Source organism: Salmo salar, chromosome ssa14 (assembly GCF_905237065.1).
Source record: "Salmo salar chromosome ssa14, Ssal_v3.1, whole genome shotgun sequence".
NCBI classification, from domain to species: Eukaryota; Metazoa; Chordata; class Actinopteri; order Salmoniformes; family Salmonidae; genus Salmo; species Salmo salar.
The window spans coordinates 15,246,990-15,268,866 of NC_059455.1; the positions used below are offsets into that span (position 1 = coordinate 15,246,990).

A 21,877-nucleotide genomic window follows, 5' to 3' on the forward strand; every position below is an offset into this window, starting at 1 on the left:
AGGTATCCACTTCCTGTCAGAAAATGTCTCAGGGTTTTGCCTGCCAAATGAGTTCTGTTATACTCACAGACACCATTCAAACAGTTTTAGAAACTTTAGAGTGTTTTCTATCCATATATAATAAGTATATGCATATTCTAGTTACTGGGTAGGATTAGTAACCAGATTAAATCGGGTACATTTTTTTTATCCAGACGTGCAAATGCTGCCCCCTAGCCCTAACAGGTTAAACACACACAAACCCCCTGCCACATCCTGACCAAAACTAACACAATTACGCCCTCTACTGGTCAGGACGTGACAGTACCCTCCCTCAAGGTGCAGACCCCGGAATGCACCTAAAAGAAAAAACAAACCCCCAAACAAAAAATATCCCCCTAAACAATAAGGGAGGGAAGGGATGGTGGCTGCCGTCAATGACAGCACTGTGCTACACCCTCCCTCCTCAACCCACCTATCCTGGAGGTGGCTCAGGTGCAGGACGTGGACCTCGCTCCACCTTCGGCGTCGCCCACTTCGGTGGCGCCGATAGCTGCGCCGGGCAGACGGGCCACTCTGGCTGGGCCGGAAGACATGCGGGCCACTCGGGCTGGGCCGGAGGACAGGCGGGCCACTCGCGCTGGGCCGGAGGACAGGCGGGCCACTCGGGCTGGGCCGGAGGACAGGCGGGCCACTCGGGCTGGGCCGGAGGACAGGCGGGCCACTCGGGCTGGGCCGGAGGACAGGCGGGCCACTCGGGCTGGGCCGGAGGACAGGAGGGCCACTCGGGCTGGGCCGGAGGACAGGAGGGCCACTCGGGCTGGGCCGGAGGACAGGCGGGGCACCCTGGCAGATCCGGGCAGGCGGGCCACTCTGGCAGATCCGGGCAGGCGGGCCACTCTGGCAGCTCCGGGCAGACGGGCCACTCTAACTGATCCGGGCAGTCGGGCCACTTTGGCAGCTCCGGGCAGTCGGGCCACTCTGACAGCTCTGGGCAGTCGGGCCACTCTGACAGCTCCGGGCAGTCGGGCCACCTTGGCAGCTCCGGGCAGTCGGGCCACTCTGGCAGCTCCGGGCAGTCGGGCCACTCTGGCAGCTCCGGGCAGTCGGGCCACTCTGGCAGCTCCGGGCAGTCGGGCCACTCTGGCAGCTCCGGGCAGTCGGGCCACTCTGGCAGCTCCGGGCAGTCGGGCCACTCTGGCAGCTCCGGGCAGTCGGGCCACTCTGGCAGAGCCGGGCAGTCGGGCCACTCTGGCAGACACGGGCAGTCGGGCCACTCTGGCAGACCCGGGCAGTCGGGCCACTCTGGCAGACCCGGGCAGTCGGGCCACTCTGGCAGACCCGGGCAGTCTCTCGGGTTCCCTTAGCTCCCTTAACTTGTCCTCCCAGGTTCATCCCTTGTCCTCGTTCGTCCACTGCTTGGTCCTTTGGTGGTGGGTAGTTCTGTAACAGCTGTCTTCAGAAATGGACCAAGGCGCAGCGAGAATGTGGATACTCATAGTTTTTTAATAAACACAAGCAAAGCATCCACAGGGAAAAACAATAAACTCTACTCACGATGACAGGAACAGTTTTGCAGGCACACAACATGCAGTGCAAAAACAACTACCCACAACCCCAAAGAAAAACACACACTACTATATAGGACTCCCAATCAAAGGCAACTCAACACACCTGCCTTCAATTGGGAGTCCAATCACCCACACAACATTAAACACACACAAACCCCCTGCCACATCCTGACCAAAACTAACACAATTACGCCCTCTGCTGGTCAGGACGTGACAGGGACCTTATATAGACAGGTGTGTGACTTTCCAAATCATGTCCAAACAATTTAATTTACCACAGGTGGACGCCAGTCAAGCTGTAGAAACATCTCAAGGATGATCAATGAAAACAGGATGCACCTGAGTTCCATTTTGAGTCTCATAGCAAAGGGTCTGAATACTTATGTAAATAAGATATTTCTGTTTTTATTTGTAATACATTTGCAAGAATGTCTAAATGCACTGTATCTCTCTCTCCACACACACACACACACACACACACACACACACACACACACACACACACACACACTTGCTCCACAGGCTAGCTCTCCAATACATACAGGAAAGAGCATTTCCTCGATTGAGGTCTGTTGGAGACACAGAGCTTATTTTTTTAATAATATACGCTACCGGTCAAAAGTTTTAGAACACCTACTCATTCACTGGTTTTTCTTTACTTTCACTATTTTCTACATTGTATTATAATAGTGAAGACATCTTAACTATGAAACAACACATATGGAATCATATAGTAACCAAAAAAGCGTTAACCTGTTAGGGACAGCGGAACGCCTCACCAATATCCAATGGTATAGCGTGGCGCGAATTACAAATTCCTCAAAAATGCAAAAATTGCAATTTCTCAAACATATGACTATTTTACACCATTTTAAAGACAAGACTCCTTTATCTAACCACATTGTCCGATTTCAAAAAGGCTTTACAATGAAAGCAAAACATTAGATTATGTCAGGAGAGTACCCTCCCAAAAATAATCACACAGCCGTTTTCAAAGCAAGCATATATGTCACAAAAACCAAAACCACAGATAAATGCAGCACTAACCTTTGATGATCTTCATCAGATGACACTCCTAGGACATTATGTTATACAATACATGCATGTTTTGTTCAATCAAGTTCATATTTATATAAAAAACCAGCGTTTTACATTAGCATGTGATGTTCAGAACTAGCATACCCACCGCAAACTTCCAGTGAATTTACTAAATTACTCACGATAAACGTTGACAAAAAAACATAACAATTATTTTACGAATTTTAGATACATAACTCCTTTATGCAATCGCGGTGTCAGATTTTAAAATAGCTTTTCGGTGAAAGCACATTTTGCAATATTCTGAGTACATAGCCCGGCCATCATGGCTAGCTAATTTGACACCCACCAAGTTTGGCCCTCACCAAACTCAGATTTACTGTAAGAAAAATGTGATTACCTTTGCTGTTCTTCGTCAGAATGCACTCCCAGGACTTCTACTTCAACAACAAATGTTGTTTTGGTTCGAAATAATCCATAGTTATATCCAAATAGCTCCGTTTTGTTCGTGCGTTCAAGTCACTATCCGAAGGGTGATGCGCCGGTGCATTTCGTGACAGAAAAATTCAAAATATTCCATTACCGTACTTCGAAGCATGTCAAACGCTGCTTAAAATAAATTTTTATGCTATTTTTCTCATAAAATAGCGATAATATTCCAACCGGCTATTCGTTCAAACACTGAAAGAAAAAATTGAGTCGTCTCGTGCACGCACGCTCCAGTGTCATTGTTCTCAGCAGGACCACTCACAAAAACTCCTGCTGTTTTTTGCCCAGAGACTGGAGAGCTCTCATTCCACTTTCTGGCGCCTTCTGAGAGCCAATGAAAGCCTTAGAAAATGTCACGTTACAGCAGAGATGCTTTATTTTTGATAGAGATGCCCTAGAAGGAGAACAAATTGTCAGACAGGGCACTTCCTGTATAGAATCTTTTCAGGTTTTGGCCTGCCATATGAGTTCTGTTATACTCACAGACACCATTCAAACAGTTTTAGAAACTTTAGAGTGTTTTCTTTCCAAATATTCTAGTTTCTGGGCAGGAGTAGTAACCAGATTAAATCGGGTACGTTTTTTATCCGGTCGTGAAAATACTGCCCCTTATCCCAAACAGGTTAAACAAATCAAAATATATTTTATATTTGAGATTCTTCAAATAGCCACCCTTTGCCTTGATGACAGCTTTGCACACTATTGGCATTCTCTCAACTAGCTTCACCTGGAATGCTTTTCCAACCATCTTGAAGGAGTTCCCACATATGCTGAGCACTTTTTGCCTGCTTTTTCTTCACTCTGCTGTCCGACTCATCCCAAACCAACTCAATTTTGTTCAGGTTGGGGGATTGTGGAGGCCAGGTCACCTGATGCAGCACTCCAACACTCTCCTTCTTGATAAAATAGCCCTTACACAGCATGGAGGTGTGTTGGGTCATTGTCCTGTTGAAAAACAAATGATCGTCCCACTAATCCCAAACCAGATGGGATGGCGTACGCTGCAGAATGCTGTGGTATCCATGCTGGTTAAGTGTGCCTTGAAATATAAATAAATCACAGACAGTGTCACCAGTGAAGCACCATCACACCTCTTCCTCCATGCTATACGGTGGGAAATACACATGCGGCGATCATCCGTTCACCCACACCGTGTCTAACAAAGACACGGCGGTTGGAACCAAAAATCTCAATTTTGGACTCCAGACTAAAGGACACATTTCTACCGGTCTAATGTCCATTGCTCGTGTTTCTTGGCCCAATTAAGTCTCTTCTTCTTATTGGTGTCCTTTAGTAGTGGTTTCTTTGCAGCAATTCAACAATGAAGGCCTGATTCACACAGTCTCCTCTGAACAGTTTATGTTGAGATGTGTCTGTTACTTGAACATTTATATGGGCTGCAATTTCTGAGGCTGGTAACTCTAAAAAATGTATCCTCTGCAGCAGAGGTAACTCTGGGTCTTCCATTCCTGTAGCAGTCCTCATGAGAGCCAATTTCATCATAGCACTTGATGGTTTTTGTGGCTGCACTTGAAGAAACTTTCAAAGTTCTTGAAATTTTCCGTATTTAGTGGCCTTCATGTCTTAAAGTAATGATGGACTGTCATTTCTCTTTGCTTATTTGAACTGTTCTTGCTATAATATGGACTTGTTTTTTTAACCAAATATGGCTACCTTCTGTATACCCCCTTACCTTATCACAACACAACTGATTGGCTCAAATGCATTAAGAATGAAAGAAATTCCACAAATTAACTTTTAAGAAGGCACACCTTTTAATTAAAATGCATTCCTGGTGACTACCTGATGAAGCTGGTTGAGAGAATGCCATGGTTGTGCAAAGTTGTCATAATGGCAAAAGGGTGGCTATTTAAAGAATCTCAAATATAAAATATAATTTGATTTGTTTAAAACTTTTTGGGTTACTACATGATTCCATATTTGAGATTCTTCAAATAGCCACCCTATGTGTTATTTCGTAGTTTTGATGTCTTCACTACTATTCTACAATGTAGAAAATAGTAAAAATAAATTTAAATCCTTGAATGGGTAGGTGTTCTACAACTTTTGACTGGTAGTGTATATCTAATTTAAATAAAAGAATTATAAAAAAAAATCCACACCACATGCAAACATACAGATTTGATCAACAACTTACAGACGCACACAAACAAAGAATACATTTCCTCTGCCCCGACCTGCATGTTCATACGACCTCCCTAGTGCCTGCGTTATTGTTTGGCACATGGCCTTAAATTGTACCAAATCGTTTTTCTCGGTCGCCCATGCTATTTTATGTCAAATACTTCAATAATAAATAATTAGATTTTTACATTGTGTTAATGATGGTGGATTGTCTGATTTCCACGTTTTTAGTAGACATTTTTCAAGATGAGTGATGAGAAGAGAACCGTCCACCCCATTGGATATCTCACTACACCCACATAATTCCATGTCTTGAAGTATGCAAACAGACAAATTAAAAAAGATGTTTATATTATAATACGTCTGACAACATTCCAGCTCCGCCCATAACTTTTAGACTTTTTAGCATTCCCAAAAAGCATGGATTATTGAGTCATTGTTAGTTTTACACTGAAGACATGACTCTGCCGTTGTGCTGTAGAACTTGTGAATTTTGTCTCTTGTATAATAAATTCTATACATTAGTTTATACTGGATTAAGCATACATTTGAATTAATTGTAATTTCGTTAGTTATGCTCCAACATTCCCTCCATCTTGTGCAAACATCAGTTCCTTTTAAGTCTTGGTTCCATAAATTAAAATGTAAAAAATCTAAGAGATCAATTTGATATTTTGTCAATATGATATGCTCTCTGCAAGGTTTTGTTTATCTTACTTATCTCGCCTTTTCTGACTCAAATAAGGTTGCTCTGATGTCCAAAAGATTTAAAATAGAATTTACATGATATGTAACTTTTAAGTTGCATGTATTTTAAAATGTCTACATTGGTCAGTCCAAAATTGCTTTTCAATTCTGTCATGGAAATAAATGTTGTTCCTGTTTGCAAGTAATTTACGGTTTCTATGCTATTAGTTTTCCATGTCGACCAATTTATCAGTGAATTCTGAAAAGCTATCCAAGGATTGTTCCAAAGGGTTGTGTTTTTAGGGAGTAATATTGGTTCTTGTAGAATACATTTCATTTCCATCCACATTGTTACAGTGTCCGTAACTATGAAGTTGTTAATGTTCTTAGATTTATCCTTTGAAAATAGACACGTAAAAATATTCCAGGGATGTGCACATCTTCAATATGTACCAATTGTTCCTCTTTAGTGTATTTAACTATATGTCACAAGTTAAAGACTTGGGTGGTGAGTTGATATATTTCTAGAAGGCTAAAACCACACTCAGACTTAGGGAGAAAACTTTCCTTTTTATTCTATGAATATTATTCTCCCATATAAAGTCTGTTATGACAAGTATACTTTTTTAAAGAATGTCTTCGGTGGGGTAATTGGTATTACTGATGATAAATACAAAAACTTTGAAGAGGTTTATTCTACCTATATGATTTATGTGAAGATTGTTCCATTTAATCTTTATACAGTATATTTTTTGTCACTTATTAAGCATCCTAAGTATTTCATATTTTTTTGTGGTCCACTTATAGGATTGCTGTAGATCATGAGTTATTCTTTTCTTTTTCCTATTGCCATTACAGTTTAAGTCAGAAGTTTACATACAGCTTAGCCAAATACATTTCAACTCAGTTTTTCACAATTCCTGACATTTAATCCTAATACAAATTCCCTGTCTTAAGTCAGTTAGGATCACCACATTATTTTAAGAATGTGAAATTTAATTTCTTTCATCACATTCCCAGTGGGTCAGAGATTTACATACACTCAATTAGTATTTGGTTGCATTGCCTTTAAATTGTTTAACTTGGGTCAAACGTTTCGGGTAGCCTTCCACAAGCTTCCCACAATAAGTTGGGTGAATTTTGGCCCATTCCTCCTGACAGAGCTGGTGTAACTGAGTCAGGTTTGTAGGACTCCTTGCTCACACAAGCTTTTTCAGTTCTGCCCACGTATTTTCTATGGGATTGAGGTCAGGGCTTTGTGATGGCCACTCCAATACCTTGACTTTGTTGTCCTTAAGCCATTTTGCCACAACTTTGTAAGTATGCTTGGTGTCATTGTCCATTTAGAAGACCCCTTTGCGACCAAGCTTTAACTTCCTGACTGATGTCTTGAGATGTTGCTTCAATATATCCACCTAATTTTCCTGCCATCTATTTTGTGAAGTGCACCAGTCCCTCCTGCAGCAAAGCACCCCCACAACATGATGCTGCCACCCCCATAATTCACTGTTGGGATGGTGTTCTTTGGCTTGCAAGCCTCTCCCTTTTTCCTCCAAACATAACAATGGTCATTATGGCCAAACAGCTCTGTTTTTGTTTCATCAGACCAGAGGACATTTCTCCAAAAAGTACAATCTTTGTCCCCATGTGCAGTTGCAAACCGTAGTCTGGCTTTTTTATGGCGGTTTTGGAGCACTGGCTTCTTCCTTGCTGAGCGGTCTTTCAGGTTATGTCGATATAGGACTCGTTTTACTGTGGATATAGATACTTTTGTGCCTGTTTCCTCCAGCATCTTCACAAGGTCCTTTGCTGTTGTTTTGGGATTGATTTGCACTTTTCACACCAAAGTACGTTCATCTCTAGGAGACAGAACGCGTCTCCTTCCTGAGTGGTATGACGGCTGCGTGGTCCCATGGTGTTTATACTTGTGTACTATTGTTTGTACAGATGAACGTGGTACCTTCAGGCGTTTGGAAATTGCTCCCAAGGATGAACCACACTTGTGGGGGTCTACATTTTTTTTCTGAGGTCTTGGCTGATTTCTTTTGATTTTCCCATTATGTCAAGCAAAGACATAATGAGTATGAAGGTAGGCCTTGAAAAACATCCACAGGTACACCTCCAATTGACTCAAATGATGTCAATTAGCCTATCAGAAGCTTCTAAAGCCATGACATCATTTTCTGCAACTTCTGACCCACTGGAATTGTGATACAGTGAATTATAAGTGAAATAATCTGTCTGTAAAAAATTGTTGCAAAAATTACTTGTGTCATGCACAAAGTAGATGTCCTTACCGACTTGCCAAAACTATAGTTTGTTGACAAGAAATTTGTGGAGTGGTTGAAAAAGAGTTTTAAGGACTCTAACCTAAGTGTATGTAAACTTCCGACTTCAACTGTATATTGTTTTTTTCCGTGTTCGTTTTGTATGCTGAGATTTCACAGTATTCTAAAAATATTTTTTGCAAAAGCAATGGGGCTTTGAATTTTCAATATTGGTCAGGTATATCCGGAGATCGTCTCCGTATAAGTTTAGTTTATATTCATGTTTACCAATACGGATACCTGTTACGGGTCCTGTCTAAATCTTTTTTCAAGCTGTTCAATTGCCAGAAGAAACAGTGCTTCTACGAGCACCAAATCACAGTAGTTGTCACAGGACATCCCAGGTCAACAGTGTAGCTAAGTAAGGGACAGTGGGATGCCCCAACATGATATCATTGATAAGCATCAATCTGGTATGATTTTGCAAAAAGATAGGCTTGGAGTTACATGACTCCTAAGTGAATACATTGCATTCAGTAGGGGAGAGATTAGCATCACACTATGGAAGCCTAGAGAAAGGCATCACGGACATGACTCCTGAGTGAATATATTGCTTACAATGGGGGAGAGATTAGCATCACACTATGGAAGCCTAGAGAAAGATATCATGAACATGATGCCTATGTGAATACATTGCATTCAATGGAGGGTGATTAGTCACATGGCATGATGCTTAAGTCAATAGAAAAATATATGAGTAAAGGTATTGATGCATAGATGTGTGTAAAGGGAGTTAACATAAATCAGGACATTGCATTGAAGGCAAAAACGGTGGTGATAAAGCTGCAATGGGTAAATACTCAGACAGACAAAATCAAATCAACGTTTATTAGCTGCGTAACACGTCTGTCGGTTTATATAGCTGTTCTCTCTCCATTCTCTGTTCCCCTACTCCCGAGTGGCGCAGCGGTCAAAGGTGCTGCATTTCAGTGCTAGAGTTATCACACCCTGGTTCAATTCCAGGTTGTATCACAACCGGCTGAGACATGAGTCCCATACGGCGGTGCACAATTGGCCGGGGAAGGCCGTCATTGTAAATAATAATTTGTTCTTAACTGGCTTGCCTAGTTAAATAAAGGTAAAATAAAATGCTATTCTTCTCTCCCGAGTGGCGCAGCGGTCTAAGGTGCTGCATTTCAGTGCTAGAGTTATCACACCCTGGTTCAATTCCAGGTTGTATCACAACCGGCTGAGACTGGAGTCCCATACGGCGGTGCACAATTGGCCGGGGAAGGCCGTCATTGTAAATAATAATTTGTTCTTAACTGGCTTGCCTAGTTAAATAAAGGTAAAATAAAATGCTATTTTTCTCTCCCTCTCACTTCTTTCACCCTTCCCCACTCTCCCTCCTCTCTCTCTCCTCCCTCTCTCTCCCCCTAGCCATAGGGTAAGGGTTAAGGTTAGAGATAGGGTTGAGCGAAGATGTGTAGATGAAGCGAGGGTTCGGGCTGAGGATAGGTTTTGGGTTGAGCCGGAATGTGGACATTCAACTGGAGTTAGGGTTTAGGCTGGGGTTAGGGTTAGGGTTAGAGTTAAGTCTTAGGTGAGGGTTGAGTCAGAATGTGGACTTGAAGCTAAGGTTAGGGTTAGGGTGTGTGTGTGTGGGGTCGTGCTATATGGATGTAACGTGTGTCGTGTGTGGAGGACCAAGACGCAACAGGGAAGTGTATACTCATCTTCTCTTTTTAATATATAAGAAGGAGAAACAAAATAAACACGTATACAATTAACAAAAACAACACTAACTGTTCTGTCAGGTGACAAGCACAAAACAGAATACAACTACCCACAATGCAAACAAACCCCTAATTATAGGACCTTCAATCAGAAGCAATGAGGAGCCGCTGCTTCCAATTGAAGGTCAAGAACAAAACTGCACATAGAAACAGAGTGACTAGAATAAACATAGAAAATGCCCTAACATAGAAGAACATATACCAAACCTCTAGACCACTCTAATCAAACACCCCTTGTCTATACACATAGACTAACAATCCCCGAAACATATAAACCAAATACCCCCTGCCACGTCCTGACCATACTAAACACTAACAAATAACACCTTACAGGTCAGAACGTGACAATGGAATTGTTTTAAGAAGGTCATACCAAGGATAATTTAGCTATTGATTTAGAATTTTAAGACCCCTTGAAGTATAAAAAAATATATATATTATTTGATACAAATGTTAAAAAAAAATGTGGGCCTTACTGCTATTTGCCTATACAAACACATTTAATAACAGATTCACTACATGGAACAACAAATAGTCCCCCCCCCCCAAAAAAATCAAAAGGAAGTGTCTGTCCTTTATCTGAGAGATACTGTATAAGAAAGATCAGGAAACATTCTACATTTTTTTTTATACGTATTTAACCCCTTATTTTTGGCACTGAACAGTCTCCATATACTTCCTGACATTTTCTTTCAACTTGTACCGGGGGCGTATTGTCATTCCATAGAGGGGTCATAACAGTTCCTAGGCCAAACTGCTCGGACACTGCAGACGATTTTGCGAGAAGACTCTAGTTCCAGTTCTAGCTCTGTCACCTTTCACCGCAGATGTGGAAGTGCGATATAGGTGGATGCGGTGGATTGAGATGCATGCAATGCACAAAAATACACTTTATCTTTCGCTTAAACAGACAATGTTGTCCAATGTTGCAACAGTAACAAAGGGGACGGGGCTTAGCAGATTCAAATATAAAAAATGGTAAATTATGAGACAAGTTTAGCCAAGGAGAAAACATTGAGCTATATAGGGTGAAAGACAGGATCCTTCCTAGCTAGCTATGATTGGCTGAGATAATGGAGGGGTTGACCATGGAGACGGTTTTCAAAACATTTACATGTGATTTCTTAAAGAGATGGGTGGGTCCATGGCTTAAGAGGGTGTGAACGATGCTGAATGGGCGTAAACAAAGCAGAGCTCTCTAGCACTCAACAAAATCTTTCAAGGGCTTTTTTCTCCTACTTGTCTCCTAAGAGATTAACAAGTTTATCACATTTTAAAGCAGAATAACTTCCCATGCTTCCTCCAATCACATAGTATGAAATACCATTTTGCAGCTCAGAATATGAGCTTTTGTCATCTGTAAAAACAAGCATTTTAGATTTTTTTTTACCTAAGCCCCCATTGGGATGGGCCATTTCATATTAGCTTGATTATATTTCAAAGATGTCAACAAGTATTTTGTTTGTATTTTTGCCATGATTTCTTACAGTAGACTGCTCCCTTCCATTCAGTGTTTGATCTAATGCATTCTGAGAATATTTTTTTCCTTAATATTTAATAACATGTAAGTGAATTATGATTTATTACAGACAACATACAAAATTATCTTAAAAAATATTGAATGTAATGTATTCACTTACGCATCATGTCCCGTGATGCCTTTCTCTAGGCATCAATAGTGTGAGGCTAATCATCACCCCATTGAATGCAATGTATTCACTTTGGCATCATGTTCCTTGATGCTAATCTTTTAGCAAAATCGTACCAGATGGACGCTTATATGCTGATACTGGCTGGACGCCTATAGTACCTAGGTTCCCTAAAGGTACAGGAGAAAGATGCTTGCAGAGTTAAAAAAATACCATAAATACCCAAACATTCTGAAAATACATGTATGTAATTTAGCCAACTTTGCTCGTCCGATATGCAGGCTATTCAGCTCACATTCTGTAGCTGCGCATAAATGATGCACCGTTATCATTGTACCTACATAATAAAACTGCCATAGTGTGTCAGAGGTTCCCTGGAAAATAGAGTTATGATACTGTAAACTACTGCAGACTGGCTAGCATGGCTCAACACAGAACCACCATCGAGAGCATCAGTCCTCCATCTCAACAAGTAGCAGTGGGGTTAAAGATGGACTGTAATCATTTTGTTCAATTTCAACTTGTCAGTTCCTCTCATATCAAATGTCACATATTAATGTGCAATTCTTCTTTTGGAATGCCCCTCACACTAAAATCCCAGCCCACTCAGGGCTCTGACCTTTGTCCAATGTGACAACCATAAATGTCAAGTCCATATGAACTTCTTCCTGGCCTGTCAAACGGATACTGGAAATGTTTTGTTTTCTTCTTCTTAAGATGTCGTTCCGTCGTTTTTCATTCCAGGTTTTCAGCAAAATGGGAATTCCTCAGGTGCGGAACCCTGACCTGCCGCCTCCAGATGACATGCCGGAGAGCTTTCATGCCAAGATCGCTCTGATTGGTTGCGGCCCGGCGAGCATCAGCTGTGCCTCCTACCTGGCCAGACTGGGATATGACAACATCACCGTGTTCGAGAAACAGAAATATATCGGTGGCTTGAGGTGGATGGGCTGCACTTATTATTACTAATTGCCGAGACTTGGGAATTGAATTAGCTGTGATTCGATCTGTACTGTATGTGAGGTCACTCAATGTTGAAGGGGGAAATTGCAATACACTCTACTTGGAGCGACAGTCATGTTGCTTACATAACACTTCCATAAGGATGACATACTGTACATAATGCCTGGTCATATCAATTCATGATGGAATACTGTGTACGCATAATGCAGTATGAACTCCTTATGCTGCATCTACGTTAACTCAACGCATTATACAGTATGTGATCAATGGATGCACAATCCTGTTTGTGATTCTTTTACATTCAACCATTTTGACACCGTGGCATTCCATTTCAGAGATAAGACCTTTGTACAAAAGCCTTAGATAAGTTATCCAGCGGACCAAATATTATTAGTATTGATGATTTGTTTACCTGATTGATAGTTAGTGATTAATAACTGATAATAGTTCATTTCTTCCTCTATTCCTCTGTTTCAGTACTGCAGAGATCCCTCAGTTCCGTCTGCCCTATGAGGTGGTGCAGTTTGAGATTGAGCTGATGAAAGACCTGGGGGTGAAGGTAATATGCACACGGAACACACACACGCACACACACACATGCATGAAAGCGAGCACACGTGCGCATACGAATGCATGTGCGCGCGCACACACGAAAGCACACGCGCACACACACGCACGAGCAAGAACGCAAGCACACATGCACACACGAATGCGCACGTGCGCACACACCACCACCTCACCACACCTGACTGCTTACACCCACCTCATCGCTTGTACACACTTGACTGCACGCACATTCACCTAACCAGAGACACACAATGCTTACTCACAAACGGTAGTCTCACTGTCACTGTCAAGAGCTATGAACCCATCACCAGGAAAATATCAGTGACATTAATAATGACAATAGAAAGCCCTAAACAAACAAACAGGGACAGGGCAGAAGGAGACAATTAGAAGCCACGGTGGGGGAAGCTAAGTGACAAAGAGACTTCCTCCGGCGAGTGGCATCCATCTGGTCATTGTCTGAATGCCACGGCCTGGGAAAGGGACAATCAATACTACTCATCCAGCTCACCTGACCGTGATTCATTTGATTTATTCTTAATTGTTTATTTATTTGACGGGGTGACAGATTGAGAAGGAGAAGGGACGCGAGTGAGAGAGAGAGGGAAAGAGATGGGGTAGGGAGAAAGGTGGAGAGGGAAAGGGGTGAAAAAGAAAGATGGAGAGAGAAAAGAAAGAGAGACATGGGGAAAAGAAAGAGAGATAAAAGGGAGCGAGGTAGACAGCATTCCTTGAGGTTGGCTCGATCGAAGGGATGGAGGGAGGGGAGATTGATATTGCTTCTTGTGTTCTGAACAATTACTTCAAGGCTTTATTTATCTCCAGAAATGAATCCCATTACGATGGCCTCTCAATTAATTTAATTGAGAGAAAGAGTGTGGGGGAAATGAGAAGGACTTCACTCTATTACACCAGTGACAAACACAAACAAATAGACCGCTGTTGTGACTGTGTCCTTTGTCTCTGTTCCATGTAGTTACTTAACCCCAGATTAATGCTATCCGACCATTGTCCTATTGTCTTTGTACATCTATTTCGTTGTGTTTATTTATTTACGCTAGTTGTAATTACAAATGTCACTGATTATTAACTTACAGTAAGTAAGTTACAGCTAATAAATAATACAGTGTCAAATGCACAAAATCCCTAAAATGCCTAACGTGCTACTTTTCTCCTCTCAGGTTGTCCTAGAGAAGGGACTGGGTATGAACGGGATGAGCCTGGCCTCTCTGAAAGACGAGGGATTCCAGGCTGTCTTCATTGGAATTGGTCAGTAACTTGCATATATCAATTCTTACCTTACATAAAATATGTTGTGATATAGTGTAGCTTGTTGTGCAAAGCAACTCTCTTTTTTAAGAGTAGGATGAATTACTCAAATTCAAAGACTTTAAGATGTACAGTGCCTTCAGAAAGTATTCATACCCCTTGACTTATTCCACATTTTGTTGTGTTACAGCTTGAATTCAAAATAGATTAAATATTTTTCTCGCTCCCATCTTCACACAATACCCCATAATGGGAAAGTGAAAACATGTTTTTAGACATTTTTGAAAATGTATTGAAAATGAAATACAGAAATATCACATTTACATAAGTATTCACACCCCTGAGTCAATACTTTGTAGAATCACCTTTGGCAGCGATTATAGTTGTGAGTCTTTCTGGGTCTCTAAGAAAGTCTCTAAGAGCTTTCTACACCTGGATGGTGCAACATTTGCCCATTATTCTTTAAAAAATGCTTCATGCTCTGTACAATTGGTTGTAGATCATTGCTACACAACCGTTTTTAGGTCTTGCCATAGATTTTCAAGTAGATTTAAGTCAAAACTGTAACTCAGCCACTCAAGAACATTCACTGTCTTCTTGGTAAGCAACTCCAGTGAAGATTTGGCCTTGTATTTTAGGTTATTCTGCTGAAAGGTGAATTAATCTCCCAGTGTCTGGTGGAAAGCAAACTGAACCAGGTTTTCCTTTAGGATTTTGCCTGTGCTTAGCTCCATTCCATAAATGTTTTATCCTGAAAAACTCCACAAGCATACCCATAACAAGATGCAGGCACCACTATGCTTGAAAATATGGAAACTGCTACTCAGTAATGTGGTGTATTGGATTTGTGCCAAACATAACGCTTTGTATTCAGGACAAAAAGTGAACTGCTTTGCCACAATTCTTTGCATCATTACTTTAGTGCCTAGTTGCAAACAGGATGCATGTTGTGGAATATTTTTAATTCTGTACAGGTTTCCTTTTATTGACTCTGTCATTTCGGTTAGTATTGTGGAGTCACTACAATGTTGTTGATCCATCCTCAGTTTTCTATCACAGCCATTAAACTCAGTAAGTGCTTTGATTTGATTTGATTTGATTTATTAGGATCCCATTAGCTGACGCCAATGGCAACAGCTAGTCTTACTGGGGTCCGACACATAAGGAAAAATACATTATAGACAAAATACTTAGTAATTTACATACTTTTAAAACATTAAGATGTAGTGTGTGTGTGTGTGTGTGTGTGTGTGTGTGTGTGCGTGTGTGTGTGCGCATCTTTCACTTTACCACTATCTTACAAGTACATTGACTTAGTACTGGTACCCCATGTATATAGCCTCGTTATTGGTATTTTATTGTGTTACTTTTTTAACTTTAGTCAGTAAATATTTTCTCTACTTTATTTTCTTAAAACTGCATTGTTAGTTAAGCGCTTGTACGTTCACGGTAAGGTCTACACCTGTTGTACTCGGAGCATGTCACAAATACAATTTGATTTGATGATGGAATTTGATCAGTTCCACATACATGTCAGTACATACACACAACAAGTAGGTCACATGGGGGAGAGGCTTTGTGCCGTGAGGTGTTGATTTATTTGTTTTTTGAAACCAGGTTTGCTGTTCACTTGCGCTATTTAAGATGGAAGGGAGTTTCATGGCTCTGTATAATACTGTACGTTTCCTTGAATATGTTCTGGACCTGGGGACTGTGAAAAGAGCCCTGGTGGCATGTCTGGTGGGGGAAGTGTATGTGTCCGTGCTGTGTGTAAGTTGACTATACAAACTATTTGGAATTTCCAACACATTAATGTTTCTTATAAAAACAAGAACTGTTTCCGCATATTATCTTTCCGCAACTCTTAGCCAAGAGAGACTCGCATGCATAGCATTAGTATTGGTCCTCTTATTACAATGACGATGCCACTCTGTTCTGTGCCAGCTGCAGTTTAACTAGGTCTTTCTTTGCAGCACTTGACCACATGACTAGACAATAATCAAGATAAGATAAAACTAGAGCCTGCAGGACTTGCTTTGTGGAGTGGGGTGTCAACAAAATAGAGCATCTCTTTATTACGGACAGATCTCTCCCCATCTTTACAACCATTGAATCTATGTTTTGACCATGACAGTTTTTAGTCTTGTTAATGCATGTAAATTGAAAAGTATTTTGTCTGCAATGTCTTTTTCGTTATATGTCGGACCCCAGTAAGACTAGCTGTCACCATTGGCGTCGGCTAATGGGGATCCTAATGAATCAAATCAAATAAGTAATTTAGTCTCCTCAACGTGTTCAACAGCTACACCATTCATTACTAGATTCAGCTGAGGTCTAGGACTTAGGGAATGATTTGTACCAAATACAATGCTCTTAAACTGTTCAGGACCAGTTTATTACTGGCCACCCATTCCAAAACAGACTATATCTCTTTGTTAAGGGTTTCAGTGACTTCATTAGCTGTGGTTGCTGTTTTAAAGTCACCATTGGACATGACGAAATCCATGAGCGGTTTCCTTCCTCTCCGGCAAATGAGTTAGGAAGGACACCTGTATCTTTGTAGTGACTGGGGGTATTGATACACCATCAAAAGTGTAATCAATATCTCCACCATGCTCAAAGGGATATTCAATGTTTAATGTTTCTACCAATAGGTGTCCTTTGTGAGGCATTGGAAAACCTTCCTGGTCTTTGTGGTTAAATCTGTGTTTTAAATTCACTGGTCAACTGAGGGACCTTACATATAATTGTTTTTGTGGGGTACAGAGATGAGGTAGTCATTCAAAAATCATGTTAATCACTAATATTGCGCACAGAGTGAGTCCATGCAACTTACTTGTGACATACTGTGACATATGTGACGCGTTAAGCAAATGTTTACTCCTGAAATTATTTAGGCTTGCCATACAAAGGGTTTGAATACTTATTGACTGAAGACATTTCAGCTTTTCAGTTTTCCTGAAATCGATTTTTTTTTCGAAATACATAAATCCACTTTAAATGTTTGTTCATTTTAAATTCAGGCTGTAACTAAACAAAATGTGGAAAATGTCAAGGGGTGTGAATACTTCCTGAAGGCACTATATATGTACAGGAGGTTGATTGACTTGATAATACACTGATGGCACCGGAAGCTCTTAAAATCTCCAGTATGCCAGCTACATAAGTCACGCACTGTGCCACGGTGCCCCTCTGCAATCATGATGAAGGGTCTGTCTGAGAGAGAGGGAGTGATCCTCTTAACACTACCTTTCCCATTTCACCAGACTGACGTTTCTGTCTGTTCCATTTGGGTTTCAATGGGACTAAAGTGAGACAGAGCTACTTACTGCACAGTACTTACTGTAGTAAATGAAATGCTGTAGTGAAACCCACAGTTGTAGTGCTCTATCTTTCTGTCTTTGTCTACTTCATAGATTTATCTGCCAGACCAAGTCCCTATTATTCAAGTCACAAGGTCCAAGTCTCAAGTTGATTCCCAAGTAGAATGGGTCAAATCTCTAGTCAAGTCCAAGTCATGCATTCTAAGAGCAAGTCAGGTCGAGTCACAAGTTTTTTGAAGTCAAGTAAAGAAATAATAATAATCTATACATGCAATGACTTGTTCAACTACAAATATTTGTCTATTTATTGACGCTACCAGACTGCCCTTTACATTATTTTGTCTACAACAATATTTTAATTATGTAATAATACATTTCAACAACAAATTTCAAATGCAAGCTTCATAAGTAAATTATACATTTTAACCAGTTTCATACCAACAGACCAGTAGGCCAATGCTAGTAATTGTTGTGTGATGCCACATTGCTGGTGAGCTTACAAAGTAAACAGTAAATATTCTTGATCACCCACAATTTCTGGAGCTGCATGTTTAGTTATGGCAGTTCTCTCTCTCTACAATTTGATGTTTGTGCTGCATCCCGATTATATAGCTGTACAGCAAATCAGCAATATGGTCACTAGCTCAGTGGTTCTCAAACCTTTTGACCTGCGACCCCTAAAAAGGAGTGGTTCAAAGCTGGCGACAACCCGCGCACACACATGCACTAGCGCAAACACGTGCAATCGCTGCTTAAATGTAGCTTGTCATTACAGCCAAAGCCGCAGCTGCATGTGAGGACACTGAGGTCTGGTAATTTTAGGAACTCAGTCGGGGTCTCAATTTACTGTTGAAAGTTAGAATAGTAGAATATACAATGTGCAATTTCAAAACTTAGTTGTGAATCAACAGTTTTCCTCTTGTTATGTATATGTCACTCACTGAGTCACTCAGTTAGCCCATGTCAGTCATTTTTTGTTGATTGTTATTAGTCTAGTTAGTTTAATTATCTAAACGTAGTAATCATGGCCGAACTACCGACCAGACACGCAGGGCACGTGCCCAGGGGCCCTAACCTCACGGGGTCCGCCCATTGATTTGTTTTAGTCACTCTCACTCAATAGACAGTGTTACCACCACAAACGTTAGTATACAAAACAAGCTATGTATGACAGGAAGTGGAACTCTAAGAGAGAACACTCATTTTTTCCCATCCCATGGTAAAATGTGTATAATTGCATGAACTTAGCTGTAAAACTGCAACAACAAAAAGTTCTGTAAAGCAAAGATATTTGTTTACCTTTTGTTATTTAAATACTTTTTCTGCTAACAGAACCATCTGTATGTATTAAATTATTGTTTTGAATGAGTTAATGTGTAGCGGCTAATTCTATAGCTTATAGGCTATGTGTTTGTGGATCAACTGAGGTAATGAAACTACAGCAACCATTGTGATAATGGTTGGGGTCATTTTTTGCTGTCCTCCAAATAGCATTTTAGAGTTTTTTAAATTGTATAGAAATGCAGTAAATTAGCTTGTACTTTCTTAAAATGTATTGAATGGGACTTAGACCCTGGCTACGGCCCTGATTACAGCCATAAACGGTGATGCATTTTAAAACGCAAGACACAGAAATAAACTGCGTTTTACACCTGCATTTTAAGATGAAAGTCATTCATGTTAGCAGCCAATATCAACTAGTGATATCATGTCACTTCTCTGGAGTCCAGAGTAAGCAGGATAATATGCCTACCCTATCTGTATGCTGTGGAGGTTGCAGAAGACGGATGTAAACCAGCACCACGCGCTATCACTTTGGAGGGCCGCTTGCCTACAGGAGTGCTCATTGCCAACTGGATAGCCCCTGTCTTCCTCACAAATATATATTTTTTTTTCAGGTGCGATGCTGTGGCTACTGTCTATGGCTGCGTGGAGAGTAATCCACAGAGACTGTGTTGTAAAACCTGGCTAGATCATTTCAAGTCATCAATTTCAAGTCACAATTGAGTCCAGTATATTGAGGCTTCAAGCCCAAGTCAAGTCTCAAGTTATTTTATTTTCTGTCAAGTCGAGTCTCAAGTCATTAAATTTGTAACTCGAGTCCAAGTCATGTGACTCGAGTCCAAGTCATGTGACTCGAGTCCCAAGACATGTGACTCGAGTCCCAAGACATGTGGCTCGAGTCTCAAGTCATGTGACTCGAGCCCCAAGTCATGTGACTTGAGTCCCTAGTCATGTGACTCCAGTCCACACCTCTGTTATCTGCCTCATTAGTTTTTCTCTCCTTTCTTTTTGTCTCTCTCATTGTCGTAAGAAGACAGTATAACAAGGGGCTTCATTCTCACTTCTATATAGTCTCCTGTTGCCGCTGTCACTTTCCTTCTCTTCCTCTGCACAGTCTGGTGACCATAGTTAACAGTATGGCTCCTTAACTCATGGAAGACCTTGTTCTTACTCACACAAGTGAAGGGAGATGCTAGACTGAAGTAATTTGGTTTCAAATGAAATTCTATATTTAGAGATGTAAGAGAATACACCCTGCCATGCCTATATTGATTTGATTTTAGGAAATTCAAATAACCCTGGTGGGAGGCCTAGCTATGCGGTGTGTGTGCCTTTCCTTTATTGTAATGAAAAGAAGCTGCACAGTATTTATTATGTTTGGAACCTTTTGGTGCGTGGCTTGGTAATTAGAGCATAGAGTTACCTTTCAACTATTCAGGGATTTCTCTTTTTTCTTCTCTCTTGGCAGAACGTGAAGAAATTGGAATTCAGAAAGAAAATGAAAGAGTCTTGTTTCTGTGAATTTTTTTTACCAGTTCTGTTTTTTATTCTAAACGTCAAAACCCCTGCTGAGATTGACATGCAAATGTTTCCCACTGTTCAGAATGTTAGAGCAGGTTGAAGAGCAAGGGTTATTTCTCTGGCAGTTAAGTGCGCTGGCTAACACGTACAGTGTTTTACCTATCACTGCTGTTGTGTTGCTGATGGTCCTGATGGTGGTTATAGCAGTGGAATCTTTGTGTGAGTCGCTCTCTTGTTCCAATTGTTCAAAGCCCAAGATCCTTTTTCAGATGGTGCTTTTTCAAAAATGGCTTGCTTCAAAGGCATAAAGCCAGGCAGATTGTGTAGACTTCAAATTCTGCAATGCACACAATATTACTTTGTACGAACCAATGTCATTTTCCATAAAACAAGCTTTTGATGGGAGCTCTTCTCAACAGCGAGGTTCAAAGGAAGTACACTGATGTGCTGTGGCTGGAATAGTATGAAAGAGGTGCATTAAGGACTTCAAATTAAGAAAAAGAGCCTTTGGTGTAAAACAAATAAAGTCCATTGAACAGGTTTCGAGCAGCTATGGAGGGGCTGCTGTTTTTGACAAATATTTTTGTTGTTACTGTGCACCACAAAAATAGTCAAAAAATGGCCAAAGATTTTGGTTATGAACAGACGTTATGCTTACCGTATAGCCTTACTAAACTTAGCCCATAGCATAAAATGAGTTGTTTTTTAGCGTAACAAAATATACAGTACATAGTAGCTGTTCACACAAGGCCAGTGACTCGCCCAATACTCATGAGTACCTAACCTGACAAAACTACAGAGAAATTACAGTAACGTTACAGTAGTATCACAACTCTCTTTGCTGTTTCCCACCGTCAGCCAAAGCCACAGTGGGCGATAGTTCGTGATAAACGAGGGCTGGCCAAGCAGAGCCAAGCACTGAGAGACAGAGACAAAGAGGGCGAGATATTCAGAGTGAGCGAGAAGCCACTTGAAAGGCGATGATGTACGACCCTCAGAGGCATTACCTCCCTTCACTTCAGCGTCTCTCCGCCCGACTCTGGAGCCAAAGCACCTTTCCCCAGTCAAATGGGATGCACACACCTGAAAAATGAGATGGCATTACTTATGAAGTAGATGTCACCAGCAGTGGTGTTATTGTTAAAGTACACTTTGTCATTCCCTTCTTAGCATTTTTCTTATTTTTTATTTTATTTATCTTGGCACAGAATACAAATGGACACCCTGGTGTATAAAACCAACTGAGTGAGCATGGAGCATCTGTCAGTGTTGCCACAGAGGAGGGTGAACATGCTGTTACTCTGCTGGAGGATCTCTCTGTCCTAAGCA

General features: G+C 41.0%; 1 protein-coding gene across 1 annotated transcript in view; it reads left to right on the forward strand.

The window, feature by feature from the left end:
• dpydb (dihydropyrimidine dehydrogenase b) overlaps positions 1 to 21,877 on the forward strand; it is a 129,835-nt gene that overhangs the window by 39,461 nt on the left and 68,497 nt on the right. The window contains exons 6-8 of the mRNA XM_014139686.2: positions 12,366 to 12,562; positions 13,062 to 13,143; positions 14,333 to 14,420. Coding sequence (XP_013995161.2) covers positions 12,366 to 12,562; positions 13,062 to 13,143; positions 14,333 to 14,420 — 367 coding nt within the window. The remainder of the gene's footprint in view (positions 1 to 12,365; positions 12,563 to 13,061; positions 13,144 to 14,332; positions 14,421 to 21,877) is intronic.